At 44.2% G+C, this 19,634-nt stretch overlaps 1 protein-coding gene across 1 annotated transcript in view; it reads right to left on the reverse strand.

Moving 5' to 3' along the window:
- LOC115389089 (voltage-dependent L-type calcium channel subunit alpha-1D-like) overlaps window positions 1-19,072 on the reverse strand; it is a 54,187-nt gene extending 35,115 nt beyond the window's left edge. The window contains 5 exon segments of the mRNA XM_030092481.1: window positions 1,558-1,697; window positions 15,403-15,508; window positions 16,741-16,931; window positions 16,934-17,217; window positions 18,979-19,072. Of these exon segments, the coding sequence (XP_029948341.1) occupies window positions 1,558-1,697; window positions 15,403-15,508; window positions 16,741-16,931; window positions 16,934-17,071 (575 nt within the window). The 5' untranslated portion in view covers window positions 17,072-17,217; window positions 18,979-19,072.
- Between the last annotated feature and the right edge of the window lie 562 nt (window positions 19,073-19,634).

Here is a 19,634-nt window from a genome sequence, read left to right on the forward strand (position 1 = left end):
GCAACAGTCACTCATCATAGCGGGGCCAGCCGTCTCTGCATCTGACTGCCTGGCAGATCAGCCCCGCATGCAGCACCGAGATGGAGATTTGACCCAGCTACCCACTGGACTGTGCGCATTGAAGGAGAGCTGGAGGGAGGGAGTGACGGAGAGGAGGGAGATAGAGGAGGAAGGAGATCGAGAGAAAGATAAGGGTAAAGATAAATAAAGGAGATTCTGCGGGAGAAAAGAGGGCAGAGTGAAGCGGGGAGGTGTGAAGCCACGGACCGCTGGAAATATGAAAATGAAAGAGGGCAGTAATCAGAGCGAGCTGCAGAGACAAAGCAGAGCAGGATGTGAGAGTGTGAGCAAAAAGACAGTCAGACAGAGGAGAGGAGAGGAGAGGAGAAAGGGAAAGATGGGCGGGAGTGTTGCAGAAGAGACGAAGTATGGAGAGATGGTGACTCATTCCAGTGGTGGTAAAGCTCTGATTTATTCTCTGTGTCTTTTCTGGGTCATATGCTGTGGGTGTACGAGGGTCTCTATTAGCACTTGGCCACTAGGAGCAGAAGCTTCAGCAACTTTAACATCACCAAGGATTTCTTGACAGAGAACATTTCTTTAAAATAGGATTTTTAACAATTAACAAGCCGATAATGTAAAAAGGAATCAAAACATCAGCGCTGTAGACGTCTTGTGGGATTCGATCAAACACACCGGCTGATAAATAAACCCTGTTATGATGATGATTATACTCAGGCTGCCTGAATTTATTTAGATTTCAAGGCAGTGAAATCATCAGCAAATGTGCAGTGAGTGCTTCTGCCCAGTTTTTTTCAAGACATGAACTCCTAATAAATGCCAGGTCTTTGTCCGTCACACATTACGTTGCGGCATTTTTTTTGACAGAGAAATCTCAATGGCAAATTGTTTTGAACAATTTATTTTAGTCTTGGGGGCCACTGGAACGGCTTGTCCCTCTTTTTCTATGGTGGTAATTTATTCTTCAATGGGTAAATTAGTTGCATAATAACCTTGAAATACAATTATTGTGTAAAACATTTTCCCTGCCTTTCAGTGCCAAGTGGAATAACCTGAAGCCGAGAATGAGTGTAAACTTGAGCCACATGGTGCTGTAGTGGTTAACACTCCCGCCTCTATAAAGCTCTGTACAACAAAGAAAAAAAAAAACCATTCCCTGTGTTTTTTCAACCTTCAACTTGCACGTGATTCCAAAGTCACCCTGACAGTCGAGCGCCGGCGCTGAAGCTACTTCAATAGCAACGCGTTAGTTCTCGTTGCTGCGCCACTGATTTCTCGGCCCGCGTCTCAGAGTCGAGTTACGCCTGCTGCTCGTACTGAAACAGTGAAATCCCCAGTGAATAAATCGTTTTACGATTTGCAGTGTTGTCCTGCGGACTGGAACAGAGGGCCGGCTTTGGCCTGCTAGTAACATTTTGAACATCGGTGGTTCAAATTTTACAGTCATAAGAGGCACGGATGCCATGTCCTGTCGGTGGTGACGTTCATGGAAGCAGCAATAGTTTCGACACATACATACTGAAACTCGGGACTTACCCAATCACAACAATGACGAAATCCAGCATGTTCCAGCCGTTTCTCACATATGCGTTCTGGTGCATCACCAAACCATATGCAATGATCTTCAGAAAGGTCTCGATTGTGAAAATGATGAGGAAGGCATACTCAACGGTTTCCTGTGGACGCACGAAAAAGGAAAAACACATTTAATAATAATAGAAATGAAAACGGCAGTGTGAGCGTGGGATTAATGAGGCACAAGTTCTGGCAGCACACAGTCGGACACAAACGCTGACTGATAAGAAGTTCCACTCACACAAAGTACACAAAAAATGATTTGATAAAAAGTGAAGTTTTCAAATCAGCTCACTAATGAGTCGAACCACCAATGCCAACGATGATAACAGGAGGAAACAACCAGGATACCAATGAGGAAAGTCTTGTCTTGCATAGATGCTAAAGTTCAGCTAATGTTAAATTCCTGCATAAAATTATTTAAAATAAGTATCGATGTGCTTACAAAAAATAAACTCCTGCTCAGTGTCACACTGAAGAAAGGGTGCAGTAGCGAGTATTTATTCAGTTTTACTAAGAAGTCAACTTACAGAGTTAATTTTAAACTCACATTAACACACCTCACACACTTAATTTTCTGTATAAGTTAGCATCAGGTGTACTGCACTTGCATACAAGTCAAATATAGATATATTTGATATTCTCTGTCTGATCCTGCAGACTGACATGGCTGCAGATACTCCACTGCACAATCAAACTAAAAGCAGCCAGCAGTGCAGCAGTTTCTCCAGTTTTCCATGAACACGTTTAACCGGAGCGTCAGACATTCACCTTGTGTTGACCTCAGTCTGATCTGAGCTCACACACTTTCCAACACTTATCTTAACACGTGCTCACAGAGTGCTGTGAAAATCATGACAGCATGAGAGACGTCGATGAAGTGCACAAGAGCATTTCAGAGCAATCAGTAAAGCTGAGAATAAGGTAAGAACAGCCGTTTTTCAATGTAATTTTTGATGCATTATTAATGGAATCTATACAATTTGCATGCATGCTTTTTTCTAGCATTGTGAATGTGAAGAAACTGTAGCCATCAGGTGTCGTTCTGAAAAGAAAAAAAAAGATGGAAGCTGATTCATTAGCTCCAACAACCAAGGATAGGGTGAATGTGCCGGAGAGACGCAGAGGTTAAAAAAGGGACAAACACACTCTGAATAAAATGGCTGTTTTTAGAGGGTGCCGAGAGATTAGAAGCAGTGATGTAACTCGGCGGCGCGTCTTTCTCCCGGTGTTTCAAAGGCACGGGGAACACGGGAACATTAAGCCGTCAGGTCGAGGTCGACTGGGAGCGGAGCGGACGACGGAGGCTCGCTCAGCCAGACGAAGGCGCTACGTGCGCTCTAGCGCGGCGTGATGTGTGACAAACTGGACGCACTAAAGGTGACCCGGCCTGTTCGGGACAGCGGTGGGACCTCCCCTGAGACGCAGGAGCAGCGAGGAGGCCCCGGACTCATCCTTTATACATGAGGCAGAGCAGAATGAACTCTCCACAGAAAAACCCGCCCGACAGGAGAAAGTCACAGTTTAGCTTTTATTATGAGTGACACAATGGACGCAAATGCACACACGCACGTGCGTTATGTTACGCATAATAGCCCCGTCCGCCTGAGGGACTGTGTAATCCCCCCCCCGCCTGCTCCGTGTTCTCGGCGGACTCCATAAACGCAGGAGCGCTGCGGGCCGGGGGGCTTGTTTTCCCAGCAGTTTACCGCAGATTGTGAGGAGCACTTAGCCCGGAATGAGAGGAGCGGGCCGCTTTGTTACCGAGGTAAAAGGTTGAGCGAAGCTTACGGCTCCTGCCTGGCTGCAGAGAGGACAGGACGACTCGGATGAGGACGAGAGGACAAGTCGCAAAAAGGCACGAGTGAAAAACGTCCAGCGGCTTTCGCAGGCTGTGAATTCCTGCAGTTATCAGATGGAGTTTAATGAGAACTTTTTTAGGACGGCCAGAGAAAAGAACCACGAGCCACAGAAATGGGGATTCAGATTACAGATTTTTTCCCACATATTCCACTGCAGCGATTGAGTATTAATTGTAAAGACTTGGGAAACAGCATTGTCAGGACAATTTTAGCTTCCCAAGCCACAGTAATTATGCACGGATTGCCACTTCCGAGTTCATGAAAGCGTCTTGAATATAATAACAAATGATGACCATTTCCTCGCAATTAAGCAGCAATTTATTCATTCATCAGCGGGCCAAACTGCGAGCGGAAATAGAAAGACGGAGAGAAACAATGAGAGACGGAGAGCGAGGAGAGCGGCCTTGGGGACGGCGATAAATATCTCTGACTCATCTTAGTTTATTTGTGCTGTAAAGAGCCTTACTGTAATGTGTTCCCTCATTTCACACGGCGTACCAACATTATCGCCACTTAATTTGCTGCCTTGCTTCAATGCCGTTCTTTAAGGTGTATGACATGATGCACTGGGCACTCACGCACACAGACACACGCAGCACATGTTCAGGGTCGAACGTGCACGCCAACATCAAACCCGTGCATAGCAGGACACCACGCCGTGTCGTGGTCGACCCCCGCCGCCACGGTCCTCCTCCTCCTCCTCCTCCTCCTCCTCCTCCTCCGCAGGGGAAACCTTCAGCTCTGTCCACCTCACAGGGCTCAGTTCACCATATGAGGATGCCAAACCGCTGAGCCGTGCATTTCCTCTACACAACTCGCCGTGCGGCAGAGACAGGCGGGCAGCGGTACGGTCAGCCTCGTAGCTGAGAAAACCCGTTTTTTAGCATCACAGAGTTTTCATCAAGAACACACACTCACATCAGAGGAAAAAGAAAACATGAAGCAGACAACAAATCGACTGGTGGTTAGCACTCATTGCTCAAGGTGAAAAAGTCTGACATGTTTATTTTGCATGTTCTCCCTGTGCATGTGTGGCTTTTCACATAATGACGCAGTTTCTGCCCACAGTGCAAGAAACATGCGCTTCAGGTTAATCGGCGGCTCTAAAATGATCGTAGCTGTGAATGCGAGTGTGTGTGAGACTGTGTGTTTGCCCTGTCAGTCAGCTGAGATCAGCTCCAACACACTATGAGATGAATAAACTAAGAAATGGATCGATGATCAACCCTGGATTGTTTTAATCCGGGGTTTCAACCTCACATTTTACAAACTGCAGTGTTGAGTATTAGTCAGAAATGAGCAATAAGGTACATAAAAGTATATGATTTTGATATCAGGAAACACTGACAATACTGTGATCTAGTGTATCATGACATTTGGAGCGAAAAAAACTCATCTTTTTCTTATTGATAATTTCTTTCGGCAACCTTTCACAGCAGTATGCTAACTTCATTCCAAAAAAAAAACAAAAATCATCTGACTAGAAAAACTCTCCACAAATAACAGAATAACAGAGACTGGAGCTTATTTTAGTAAATGTTGAGTGAAGGAGAGAGACAGACTGCTGCTGACTGAGTGCACGATGTGTTTGTGTGCTGAAGGAGCTGATCGAGGATCGACGGGACAATAAACATTTATGTAAGTGTCCCTGAATCACATGTTGAGTGTCAAATTTTTCAGATTTCTTTGTTTATTGTTTTAAAATGAGGGTTCAGAATGTCCCACGGTGTTTTTTCACCTTTGGAGTTTGATTCATTGCAATATTATTGACATATGTTGGGAAAATGTGTTGCCTTCATTCATTCACTCAGTCAGTCTCCTGATGGTTATTTGTTCAGTGTTTCCAGCCTCACTGCTTTTGTGATGATTTGTGATTCCGTGTTTTCTAAAGCTGATTTAAGTCCGACAGCCATAGAAATCTGCCCGTACAAAACTATAGACGTTTCTCTAGCAATAGAAGGATAAAAGCGGCTCACACTGACAGTCACGAACGCTGAAAGCCGCATGACGGAGGCACCACATGGAGATCTCGTCCACATTAGGCGCGGATATTTCACCAAACAGTATTTTCTTCTGTTTCAACCTCTCTTTTTCAAGCTTCTTTGTATTTTTTTCAACGATCTGTAGCGTTGAAAAGGTTTGAAATCTGTCACAAGGTCCATTGTTATCACTTCGGATTCACCTTGAGACAACAAACCATTGAACTACGAAATATTATGCAGTTAATGAGATAAAAATGATCCAACATAACTAAAGCACAGCAGGTTAGCCTTAATCTGTCACTCTGCTCTCTTAATCAAGTCTTAAAGCCAAAAGGAGGAATAAATACATACATTTAAAAAAAAAACAACTACTGTAACCAGGTCACACTGTAAAAAAGGCGATCAAGAGAAGGATAAAAGAATGACATTTAACAAAAATTTAGCTCATTTAACTTCTATGCTTGGTGTCACCGCAAGCCTCTCAGATTTCTGGCCTTCATCCGCTGACACCAACAATATGCAGAAACCACCACAGTCAAAGTCTTTCAGCGGATTTCATGTTTTTCCAGACTCCATGACCACCTGACTGTTCCTCTCTGTGCGTGCGTGAGCATCTGAGCGTGCGGCGGCGAGCCCAGAGTCACATGAGTCACGGTGACATCATGCATGTTTGATATTTGTGTGCGGCCAGAGCGCTTACATGCAGAGCAAACACAACAAACTGCAAGCCACAACACCGAGCTGTGTGCGGCCCCCGACACGACACACACACACATAGACACACACACACACGCAAACACACGCTCCCTCCAGTTACCCGCCATGGGACAGTTGTAGAGCAGACATCTCCAGAGTGTCACAGAAACATTACACTGTCGTTTTGGATCTGATTCTGCGCCCGTCGAGCGGACGTATATTCTCACTCCGCCGCTGTCGCCCTCCCCCCCCACCAATCCTCCCTCCACGTCTCTCTCCTTCCCTTGTCTGGATGGATCAGTCAGTGCCGTCCAGCCAGGCCAGAGGGGCGAGGGCAGCCAGCGTTTAGTGCTTCTTCACCGCCTACTCCTGCAGGTTTGCACAGTAAATAAGTGTGCTTCAGTGTGCAGTCTATATTGGGACGGCTGCTCAAGTGTGTGTGTGGCGTGCATGGGGCTGGTGTTCATCCTCAGCATCTCTTTATGAGCTCCAACACATGCTAACAGTTCAGCACTTTGGCATTTAAGTCAAAACAGAAAAAAATGGATTTGCATAATTATCTATTTATTCAAATTCAGCACTTTAATCATGATCTTTTGTCTTTTTTCATCAAGTGAAGCACAATAACATCAAGAACAGATAAACACGATGATATGCATCTGTATTTATACTCTGTCCTTGATCTGCCTACATGCTGTAGCTCGGCTCACGTGTGTGTATGTGTGCATGTGTGTGTGTAAAGGACTATGGAGGTGGGCTAGATTTGTGTGAGGATGTCACTGCCAAGTAAAACGCAGCAGCAGGTCATCTTTACTACACTCACTCTCCTGGAGGAGAACGTCTCCACAGGAACATCACACACAAGTGTCAGGTGAGGCGCAGGTGTTTCACACACTGGTACAAATTTAGTCACTTTCTTTATAGGAAATGCTCCAGCTGTCAGAGATCAGGAAGTTTGGCTTTACATGAGTGTGCTGAGTGCGAGAAGAGTATCAGAGTGGGATGTTTTTAGCAGACTTGTGCAACACACGCTGACCTGTACTGAGCGCCTGTGAGTCTGTGACTCTGCTGACGATGTTAGAAGGTTCAGAAAGTTCTGAGAACCTAATACACAGTTTCTATATAACAGTTGTGTCTGCAGTGTTAATTTTCCTTGGCATCTTCAGCAGATATGCATCATCCAGCAGTGTCTGCATCTTGGAAGGACATATTTATGGTGATGTGCATAAAAATTCCAATTAAGCGACCAAATGTGGTGAGGCGAAGATTAGAAAATAGTGTGGAAGAAAAAATGGTTTCACGTTATGAAAAAGTACTTCATTCATATGTTGATTTCACAAGTTTGTGTATCTGTTTGCATCAATCTGATGCTGCTCTATGAAGGCGTGGCCTCAAGCGGAAGATATTCTTTATAAAAGTAATGAGTTCATCTAAAATCAGCCTCCAGGTTTGGTCTCATATACTGCACAACAAGCAAAGCACCACAATATCAGGAAAGCAAATTAACATATGTACATCCATAAGCTACTGAATCCTTCTTCATCTATCACCTGAAACCCTCAATGGACCAGTTACAGGTCAAGTAAGTTATAAGTGTGGAATTCAAACACACTATCCAGGCCAGACTCCGTTAATGTGTAACGTGAGAATATTCAAAATTAATTCATCAGACTATATAAACTGACAGCACTGTGATCACCTGCATTCTGGGTGGAGCTTCCTCAGTGTCTTTCCTTTAGTTTACATTTCCCATTGAGTTCTTTTGACTCTCAGCTCACTGTGTGAGCGTGTTTTGTGTTGGAATCATAATTCCTAACTGTGGAGGCCGTCCACCTCATTATTTCATCTGCACACCGGCGTCAACAGGATCTGCTAACCCTAACCCTGACAGGTGGCGTTATTTTAACTTCCAGAATTCCTTCAAATTAACATTAATATGGTCATGAAAGTCACATAATCCCAGCTTGCATGTGCTAAACATATGTACAATGAGTGTAGTGAGTCCTATCTTGATTACTTCTTAAATTAATGTCCTATTTTGAACACATCGATAGCAGAGATTGGCTCCAGCTCCCTGCGGCCCTCGACTAAATAAAGCAGCACAGAAGACGGATGAATGGATGCAAATTGGAGTGCAGCAGAACTCAGCGGTGCAGAGGATGCAGCAAAAACCTGTTGGAAAAGTTCACATACATTAACTGGCAAATTTCCCATTGAGAATCAGAGAATAATGGAAGATTTTAATCAGCTTTGCTGTTTCAACGTATGTGCTAGAAATTACCTATTAATATCACATAACAGTGTTTATATCCCTTTTAATTTTGCTAATTTTTAAATATGCATTATTTCATCTTTTGAGTCTCTAATGATGACATTACACATTGTGTATTCCCTACTCTTACTGTTTTGATATTTTGCTTTGTTTTTAATAAAAACATATACCTTTGTGTCATTTATTTGTGACCTCATCAGAAATCCATTGATCCAAGGCTAATATTTTTTTAACTGTGTGTATTAAATCTCTGATGAATGTCATGAATCGAGCCACGTTTAACAGAAAACCAAATACTTGACATAACGGAACTCAAACACACAAGAAAGCATGTTTTTTTATTTGTTGTACTTTGTGCCTATATTGTGGCAGGAACCGCCCTGAACGAAAGAGCTGAAGAGTGTTGCTGCTCCTTCTCTTATAGGAAGACTCACCTGATACACCTGCAGTCTGATTCGTATTATAGCTGCACATTCAGATTGTATTAACACAGCGCTGACTCCCTGTTTATACTCTCTATTGCTGTCTGTGACACACACACACACACACACACACACACACACACACACACACACACACACACACACACACACAGAAATACACACTCTGGATAACAAGCAGGGACAGAGCGAGTGTGAGCCACAAATGAGCAGTTACGTTAAGTGACTAAACACATACTTCTACCATCATCTCTATGGGAGTCCACGGTCCAGACGTTACTGCTTGCTGCTTGTGCCAGCCATCTTACACACACACACACACACACACACACACACACACACACACACACACACACACACACACACACACACCCGGAGCCAGATGGTTGATTTGCCACACACATGAACACATCACACTCCTCTGTAACCAAACACGGCGCCAAAACGATGACATGTGAACCTTTGCTGACTCCTCAGACGCTACAAGTCTACATGTCATCAATTAACTTATCACTTCCTGTTAAACCACCAGGGTCAAGAGACTAATATAAAAAATGCACGTTGGCCAGTTTGTGGTTGTTTTCATTTTGCTGACACTGAAGATGAGGAATAAACACAGACTCCAGAAGCAGAACTTATGCTCCAACATTGGGCAACGCGGTAAAAAATAGACATTTTATTGGGTTGGTTCACAAGAGGCTGCCAAACAGAAGCAACACACTTTTCCAGCAAAACTGCACACATCGGCAAGCTTCCATTCGCCCCTGAGAAAGTGTATTAATGACTGTGTTGATACTGATTTAGGGAGTATGAAACTGAGGAAGATGATTATGATAAAGATGAGATGCTTAAATGTGCAAGGTCAGACTGAAATACAGTGAAATAATAATAAATGATAACATAAATGAATTTGCTTGCTTTGTTGTGCCTCGGATTTAGTGTGACAGGAAGCGCCGGATGCGTCTCTGGTGTGTGGTTTGTTGTGACGCTGAAGTGCTTGATGACTGATCAGTCAAGAGGCTGTGGCTCCGGGTCAGCCACTTGACACGATGATGGTTGTTGGTACATATTTAAATCAGAAATGCCTTCCTCTTTGCTGATAGTTTGCTCATTTTGTCGTGCTAAGAATGCACATTTCATAGGAATCGGTCACATGTGATTGATGTGCACACTTCACTGTGTGGATGTTTGGCTTTAACCTGCTGTGCTGTGTGTGTATTGAAGCTCACTGAAGTTGGTTTAGTTGTGCAAATCTAATCTTCAAGTGATAACTGACAATAAATTGTTGCTATTATTTACTCTGTAACCATCAGGCCTGAAAGCAGGTTTTAATTTAACAGGAAGGACAACTGATCAACATATAAATCCTCCCTTTTGCAAAAAACACAACCAGTATTTCTTCTGGGTTTTCAGTTGGAGCAAATCATACTTCGATTTTAAACGAAATGGTAATTACACTTTTAATAGCTAGACATTAAATAAAGTGCATAATGTCAGGTGCTACCAGCATGCAGAGCGTGTTTAATGAGGTCGTTTTGCGTCAATAAATCGCAAAAAATGCTGACATGCTCGGTTTTCTCGCCGCTCAAATGTGAGACTGACTCAAGCTGTGAGTTCTCTGCTGGCGTCCAAATGACCTCTTTGTCGGACCGTGTGTGGACATAACGGTCTTTACATGTTCGTGTCCTTTTTGTCCCCAGTTAAATAAATAGCTCTGCGGCTCCTGAGTTACGCAATGACGGCGACGCGGGAGCGGACACTACCTGAGCTCAGACGCCATTCCCGGCATGATGCCTTGCAAACGATAGGATGCATGAATCACATTCGCCGGGAAAAGGTCATTGTTTTGCTCAGCTACCTTCAGCAGAAGATGCCTGTGGTGTCGAGTCTCAGATAGATAAGTCAGAAATGACCTTAAACCAGAGGCAGGCTGGTTTTGACTGTTTGTCCCACAAGCAGACTGAAACAATAATTCAGGCGTTCACTCATCCTGCAGCCACCTCCTTCCCACAAACCACCGCAAAACTCATTTTTGTGGGATATTTCTTGGCGTAATGTTTGGTAGTCCGGGTAATAAAAAGGTTTTTTTTTTTGCAGACAATTGTAACAATCAACAAAAGCTGTCAATCAGAAGGGAACAAATGCTATTTATTTTTAAAATTTAACAGTTTTGTGTTCAGATATGATGATGAAAATTAGATTGTTGAATTCTAATTTGATGTTTTTGTTTGTAGACAGGAGTATTAATCTATATGGTGATGTGATCCAACACGATGTGATGACATGTTTTTCTTTGTTCTACCAGATTTTTGTTTGATTTTGATTTTTTCAATGTTTTTTTAACATAAAATTTCAATAAATATTTCAATATTTCATATTACACTTTTCTAGTCAGAAAAACGAAAGCTTACTTTGAACGAACCAGGCAGACAGTGGCCTTTAAGACCTTTAAACATCATTAGTTTAATGAATAAAATGATCAAAAATGATCAAATTATCTTGTTCATGTCAATAAGAATTTGCAACAAATCTTCAGTTTCAGGATTATGTAAAAACGTGTCCATTCTTTCTTTCAAAAACAAAACAGTAACTATCTGGTGTCAACTATGCTCTAAAGACTAACAGAACAAGTGGGAAATTATTGGCTTTGTTTCACATCAAGTCATAGCATCCGGTTGAATGTGAAGCTTCCGCATATTTTACACACTGTGAAATGTTGTGGTTAAGGCCTGTTGGGATTCAGAGACAATAAATGGTCCTTGTCAGGGTTTTTCAGTGCATTTGAATTTGGAAAAAATGAGTCCTTGCATGAAAACTGCCGATGCTGCACGGGTATTACTGTAAAGGTTATCTCATCAATTTATTTCTACAATGTGAAACTACAATCATCAGCATTTCAGAAATGAATGTTAAATAGTTTTAAGTCTTTACTACATACACATGGTAACCGATACTGTACTAAGGGTGTGAGCAGAATTTTGGCAATTTTAAGAGTAACAAACTCAATAATATTATAAATATAATCAGAATCAAGAGGAAGTGTTGTTAAGTCTATATGATGGATGAATTTGATGATTAAACTTATTTTTGATTTGGAAACTACACAAAAACTGAAAAAAAAGAACTTGTTTCCAAGAAATGCAGATCTATTTATATATTACTATATGACTATATTACTATATGACCAGCAGTAGTTTGACAAATTTGACTGTTGTCACAAATGCTGGAGAAAGGGCTCAGAACAGCGGTAATAAAGTGTCTCCTCTCACTGTATCATTGGTTTGAGGAGTCCATTAACTCATCCCTTCCCGCCATGTTTTTGCTGGTTGGGATCAGTGATCGTGGCGAGTTAAATCGCCCCTCAGGTCACTTGGAAACTGTCCCGCTCTTCCCATTAGCCGTTGTGCCCCCTGGTTTATCCCTCACACAAGGTGGCTGTAGAGGAGAGCCGGTCACGTGCAGGACCGGTCAGTCAAACCACATCCGATTGCAGAGAAATGACTAAACGAAGAGGAGCAGTGAAGTAATGGGGGGGGGGCAAGCAATAAAGCAGTGGAAATACCACTGCAGGTTTCTGACTCCGCTTGTTGTCTTATTGTGTGCACAAGTCCACATGCATGTGTGTATTTGTGCGCTGGCTACATCCTGTTACTCACTTGTGCCTCCTGGTGGTAGCAGGACCCCAGTCCTTTGCCCTCTGTGCTGCCTGAGGAGGAAATTGCTTTCTATTTATAATGAGCTGCTGCATTTACAGAGCCTGACTAACAAGACAGGAAGACTCAGGCTGAGGCCTCCGTGACTTTGCAGCAATGTGGCGCTCTAACTTCAACAGCTGCCCAGCATCTGGACGCTGTGGACACAGAACAAAGAATCGATTCTGCATTTTACCTCATAATGTGCATTAACCTGCTGCATACTATAAACAGAGTGCACAGCATCCAGGAATCGAGGCGCCGCCCTCCGTGTCTCCGTGTGCTGAAACTTACACCACATTTCAACGCATCGCTGAGTAAAAATGGGGACGGTTTAGCGGCCTTGTGGTATAATTTGATCCTCACTTTACACACCGGGCTGCTCAGCGCCCCCAACTCCGGTTTCATATCAGCCCTCCGTCTCCCTGTGAGGCTGCGGAGCAGAGTGGCGTGAAACCTCCACCACTGTCTTATCTGCCGGCCGTTACGGCGAAACCAGCTCAGCGTTTTTCCCTCTAGTGCTTTCTCCAGCGTGAGCGTTCTCGAACAACTCGGGGCCGAGCTGGCACACCTGCGCCGTGCAAGAATCTATTGTTCACGCAAAAAAGGGCAATATTGCATTATTCGCCCTCTGGTATTTGATTTAATGTTTACGCTGCAGAATTAAACTAAAGTCCTGTGCAAGCAAAGTGAAGCCGCGATGCGCTGGAAAATAATCACTTCAACAGTAAGCAACAAACATGGTGCAACTACATGGTGCATGTGGTTAAAGAAGACATCAGGGGTGGCAGATAAGCATTTAACAGTCTTTGTTCCAACAGCAATCAATCTGAAAAAGCTAAAAAGAAAGTCATATATGACAAGCAGTTTCACATCAAGTCAGCATTGCTTCCATTCTAATATCTTTTCAACTTTTACTGTATAAAAACATCCAATTGGGCCCTTACATTCAGCCCAGCAGCTCCTTGAGACTAATGTCAAAAATATTCCGCAGCAGGTGCAAACAAGAGATATGACGAAGACATCTTAAAAAGTACCAAGCTGGGCTCATAATTGCAAGTCTTTGGTTGTGTTTTATTGGAAGAGACATCGTGTAGAGGAAAGCTGAAGCATTCAGTCATTATTTACACCAATATTAACGCACTCGCTTTCTGCAAAGCACTCTCATATGGAAACATCTGAAAAGGGTGACGCTCCAAATATAGACATGTATCTAAGATTTGACTTTGAATATATTGACAGGAGCAAATAAAAAGACCTGCATTAAGAGATCATTCAAAAAAATATGTCCTAAACTGAAGATTAACATACATAGTGGTTCCTATTTAGATTTTTTATATATAAATTAAACATCAAAGAGTTACCAAATAGGGGACGTTGATAGAATTTAGTTTCTCATCTTAATCATATATTAATGCAATTTATGTTTTTAATGATGAAAGACAGTTTCAACTCTCTGTAAAGCCTGGACAGAACACACAGAGTAGATTGTAGAACTAACAATCAAACTGACCTTAGCTTCAACTTTAAATAGTCTCTCTGCATAAATCCATATTGTAATTGTCATGTTTTCTATGTTACAGATGAAAACAAATGGACAATAAATACGGAGGGGACAGTGTGATATATCAGTGAAAGCTTTGTGCATCTATATAAACTAATCAGAACAAACACCTTGATTAGTATGATCTGTATAGACAAAACGGATCACCACAGAAGTCTTCAAATTGCCATGATTGTTCCAAGACACAGAATAATACTGCCTGTATTCTGACTCTTTTAAACACTTTGTTTCAGGTTTGACAATCGAAACAGCTTTCCAAACTTTTCTCTGAACTAAATCCGACATCACACTGTGGAAAAAAAAACTGTACCAGACTCCGTAACGTCTGAGATGGCCCAGTTTTCTCTATTGCATCTGCAGCAGTGAGTAAATAAACACCCCGAGGTCACCCTCCAGGAGGTCAAACTGACAAGCAGCGCACCTTACTTCACGAAAGTAGACCGAGCACACTTTAACCAAAGCCGCAGCTTATCTTTCACAGCGAGCCTCGCAGCGTAACAGCGTAGCCTCCCTCCAACATGTTCCTGCTCTGAAACGAAGCTTTGAAAGCACCCAAATGTCTGCAGACGCGGCGTATATTCCACTCGTGAATCACCGCACACAGCAGCTGAATTGTGTTCATGCGAGCGCCGCGCTCTGCGAGTCTGTCTGGCTTCTGTAGAGTGCACTTATCCTCAGCTGTGGAACAATGCTTACAACACTACATCACCCATAATTCATCACAGAGACATAAATGCACAAGGTGCATGGAGTGGTGCAATGACGAGAAGATTCTAAAAATAGAAGGCGGAATAAAAAAACCCCTGCCCAGAAAACTATGACATGATAAAGCGCCACGGGAGCGAGAGTAGAAGTGTTTCTCGTTGTCGGTGCGGCGCATATTTCAGCTCCGCGTTATCGGCGAAGACACGGCGCCGTGTGCAACACTGGGTTTATCAAAGCAACATCGCTCACGGCGTCTTCTGAGAAGAGTGATGTTATCAGACTTTATCAAGAGAAGGAGGATTATTAGGTGACAACACTCTGTGTGATGCATTTTGGGAACTCATCACAATAATAGAAATGAACGAAGGCTAAGAAAACAAGATGACAACAGCCATCAGATGAGATAATCCTGCTTCTCTTCGTCAAAAAAAAGGGCAAAAATGTAAATATATAGGAATATCTTATTAAGTAATAGACATGATAAAGCCTCTGAACTGAAAAAGCCAGACAGTAGAAGTCAGTGAATGACTGAAACCGGACTGATACAAGAGCCGCCACAGAAATTCAAAATATAAAGATGACGTTGCACTCACCAGGTCGTGGTTTGTAGAGTTGGAATCATCTTCGGGGAAGGGGACGTAGACAGCTAAGGCCATACAGTTGGCAAAAATAGCAATTAATATAAAGATATCAAATGGCCTGAGGGAAGACGTTAAGGAGAACTCAAAAGAAAATGACACAAATAAGCAATCATGAATAATAAACTACGGATGAAAAATCCATGTCAAATCCCCCGCTATGACATAATTACATAAAGGTGTAAGTAATAAAGAATTTAACATCTTCAGACTGAATTATTATTTAATTACTTGTTTTTAACACGCACAGCACTCGCCATATGTGCGATTTTATTGATTTTAGTTTTGGTTTATCTGCAAAGTACTGAGTACTTTTCTTGAATTCAGACTTCTGCATGCCTATGGACTGGTACTCGGAGATGTAATTTGCCTCAGCTGGTTCAGATTCAGCGAAAGGACTGGATGTTACAGTCCCTGGTGTTGGCTCATGGAGGCCTTCACCACCAGGACACGTCGCCAGTGTGCTCCTTGATGGACAAACACTTTTCAAGGACATACAAAGAAAGCAAATAAGCACAAAGCAAAAAAAGAAAATGGAAGCTGAAAAATACATAATAACTGACTCATTTTCACATTTTTACAGGTGTAAATGAAACCTATCACAGAGCTGTAATTTAAAACTGCTCAGAAGCAGAACGTAAACTGAAAAGGTGTTCCAGGTGTTCCTATTTCAGAGCTGCATGCAGCTTTTCTTAACTGCCGCTCCTAATCAGAATGATTTGCAACATGTCTGATATAGCGAAATCCACATTACCCAGAATGCAATGGTAATAAGTGCAGTTCTTAGAGAGATCGTATTTGCATGTCGTAACATCTGACGGGTTTCGTGATGAGAGCATCTGTTTCTGCGAGAAACTGATTAATTCATTGTGTTTGGGCTGCTCCGCTCTCTTTTGAAGCTTGCATCATCATCATCATCATCATCATCATCATCGTCGTCGTCATTATAACATGGGACAGTCACAACATGCAACACTGGAAAACAGACAACAGCTGCGAACAGGCAGAGCTGCAACTAATGATGAATATTTTCACGACTGAGAGATGCGGTCAGTTTGGATTTCTGTAAACAATGCATCAATTTGTTTTTTTAATTAAAAATCATGAAAGGTTGAAATGATGGTTAGAACAGTGAAATCACAGCGTTTCATCCACCAACCACACAGACCTCTGTGGAGCCTACTTTCCATTTGGGTACCATAGAAAGATCTGGACGATCTCATTAATCACATTATCTCAACGATCGAGGCCTGATCACGCGATGCGTGAAGCGCGGACCACAGAGAAGGATACTTCCACTCCACCAGGCTGATGCAGGCCCTGCGTATGGGGTTGTTGAGGTTGAGGCAGAACAGAGCCCTGGGCGGCCTGCTGTTGGCGTTGCTGCCCTGCTTCTTGCTTTTGGCATACTGCTGCCGCTTCTTCTGTGCCAACGCACCTGCCGGGATGGTGGTGGTGGTCGCCGGGGCAGGCGGGGCGGCGGGGCGGCGGGGGCGGGCGCCGCCGCCGCGGGGGCCGGCGCTGGGGCCGGGGCCGGAGCGGGGGCCGGGGCCGGGGCTGTGGCGGGGGGCGCTTCGGGAGCGGCGGCGGAGGCGGGGTCTGGGGCAGGCCCGTTGGCGCTCATGGTGCGGGCGTGGCTCTGTGAGGAGCATCCAGCAGCATGGATCTGCCCGGGCAGACGGGGAGACGAGAGGAGGACGGAGGAGTCTGACCGGCGAGCTGGCACGTCACCAGGGCGAGCGATGCCGATGCTGCTGGCATAATTTGCCTCTGAAAGAAAGAGGTGAGAAGACATGTCACCAGTGTTTCTGACATTTTGTCCAACGGTAAAAAGAAAATTGATGTTGCTTTTAAGTGAGAGCTGGTCACATTAGACGTGGCCTTTAAAACAGCCCCGGCGCACATTAGAATATTTTAAAGTTCCTCACTCAGTCTACTAAACCCTAAATGGCCCTGCTTCCTCACATGTGATGGACACAGTCATCAGACCTCAGAGATCACCTGGTTAGAATGTTCCCGCTGTACTGAGAGTCACCTCCAAGTCTGATGAAGCTATTTTCAGTCCTTGATCTTTCATCCCTATTATCCTTCCAGTAATGATGAAGTGAGCATGCTATATTTACATCATGATCACTGATGTGATTCTCCACAACTGCACTGTTTCCCCTCTTGTCTTTCTATTTCTTTTAACGATTGATCATTTCTAAAAGCTTAGCTTATTGTAGTGGAATTTAAATTCCAACATTGTACATGAGACAGTGCATGACTATCCTTGTGGCGTTAATAACTATTCAACACACTGGGTGCTCATATGGTGCTCTGTATATAATGCCCTTGTTTACCTCTTAAGTGTTTCATTTAGACATCAGTTTACTTGACGCCAGAAAATATCCAATCTAGGTAAAGACTCAACATTTCAAAACCATTTACAGGAGACAGAGGAGTGAAAGCTGAAACGCCAGAATGCTGCTGACCACCTTTCAAAACAACAAATATGGCAGACCGGATCATCTCAGATAAGCAAAGTCTAGTTCCAGGTAAAACCAAGGCCAAACACAAAAGCAGATGACACTCGGGATGAGCCAGAATGCACCAAAAGAAGCATGTGGGTTTAGATCTCCCATCCTCAGCCATCACTTGGTCACATCAGTTGTGTAAGTCCTTGAACTGCCAGCAGGCCCCGCAGAGGAAGAAAGAGAAAAGGTCACATTGCTGTCACGCTCCCAAGACGAATTCATCTCCTGATTGCACAGAAAATGTTGCATAGGTGTCATTGTCATGCAGGGGGGTCTGGATTGGGGAGAATTGAGACTGCCAGCTCTGCCTCTCTTTTGTGCTAATGTAGCCAGAGCTCGAGCGAAAAGCTCAGAGTGAACAATGCGCACCAAGAGACCCTGCTTTTCTCTTTTCTTTTTTTTTTTTCCGGGAATATTAATTTCACTGCTGCGTCGACACCGTCGACCGTTTTCCCCACTGATGACAATGAAAACTGACATTTCCACGAGCGATTCGTGACAAATTAACCATCATTAAGCGTCCTCGTGTTTCTCCTTGGACGGCACCAAGGTAAGACGCTCAGTCCCCCCAACACGAGAGGAAAAAAACCCCGCTGTGGACTGACAGGCTGACTCCGGGCGCCAGGAGTGAAAGCTGAGCATCGCACCGCCGTCAGATGGTCCCCGCAGCCCGGCTCCAGCAGCTGCTGTTACAGCGAACCTCAATCAGCCTCGCGCTCGGGGGGGCTCAATGCACCGGACGGACGGCGCACATGACCGGAGCCCAGGTCCGAGTCCGAGTCCGCCGTCGGCTCTGTCTTTAGCCCCTGACAGCGGCGTCGATCCGCTCTCAGCCCTCCGACGGCAAAGTGGCTATTATTATTATTATTATTATTAGCTGCCGTCCGCTCGCATAATGCAGAAAATGCATCAGCATTGATTGGGAGGGGGGGAGGAGGGGGGGCAGCTATGCTAAGAGGCTAACTTCAGTTTTGTGGAGCAGAAACCCGCACCGTGCACCGTGCATGCCATGTACCTTATTTCCCGAAGACTTTATAATTCAGCCGCGGTCCTCTCCGCTCGGTAACACGGATCCGGAGCTTCGCAGGGAGAGACAGAAAAAAACAAAACACCCAAACAAAAAAACCCAGCAGGCAGGTCCGGCTCAAACTGCAGCGGCTCCGAGGAGCGAGGAGACACACACCGAGGCTGTGCCTTCATGGAGCTCCTCCGTGGTGATGATCGCGGGGAGCTGGAGACAGGAGGAGAGTGCGCACCAGACCACAGAGCATCCTCATCCTCATCCTCATCCTCATCCTCATCCTCAGCCTCAGCCTCAGCCCGTCCGCTGCCTGCTTATCGTCACGGCGCCAGTCAACAGTGAAACGAGAGAACATGAGAGAGCGAGCTCCCCTCCTTCTGGCCCTCACTCTCCTCCTGCTGCTGCTGCTGCACACACACACACACACACACACACACACACACACACACACACACACACACACCACACACCCAGAGCCCAGCATCACCTGCTCATGCTTCTTTAATAACAAGTGACACCTTTCAAATGTAATATCACATCCAGCGCCCATTGACCACGCAAAGGTCAAGTTATCCCTCTGAGCTCTTATTCACACAAGTTGTGGGACAGAGTCACAGACAAAGCCTGATTACATTATTTAATAATATGCT

This window comes from Salarias fasciatus, chromosome 5 (assembly GCF_902148845.1).
Source record: "Salarias fasciatus chromosome 5, fSalaFa1.1, whole genome shotgun sequence".
NCBI lineage: Eukaryota > Metazoa > Chordata > Actinopteri > Blenniiformes > Blenniidae > Salarias > Salarias fasciatus.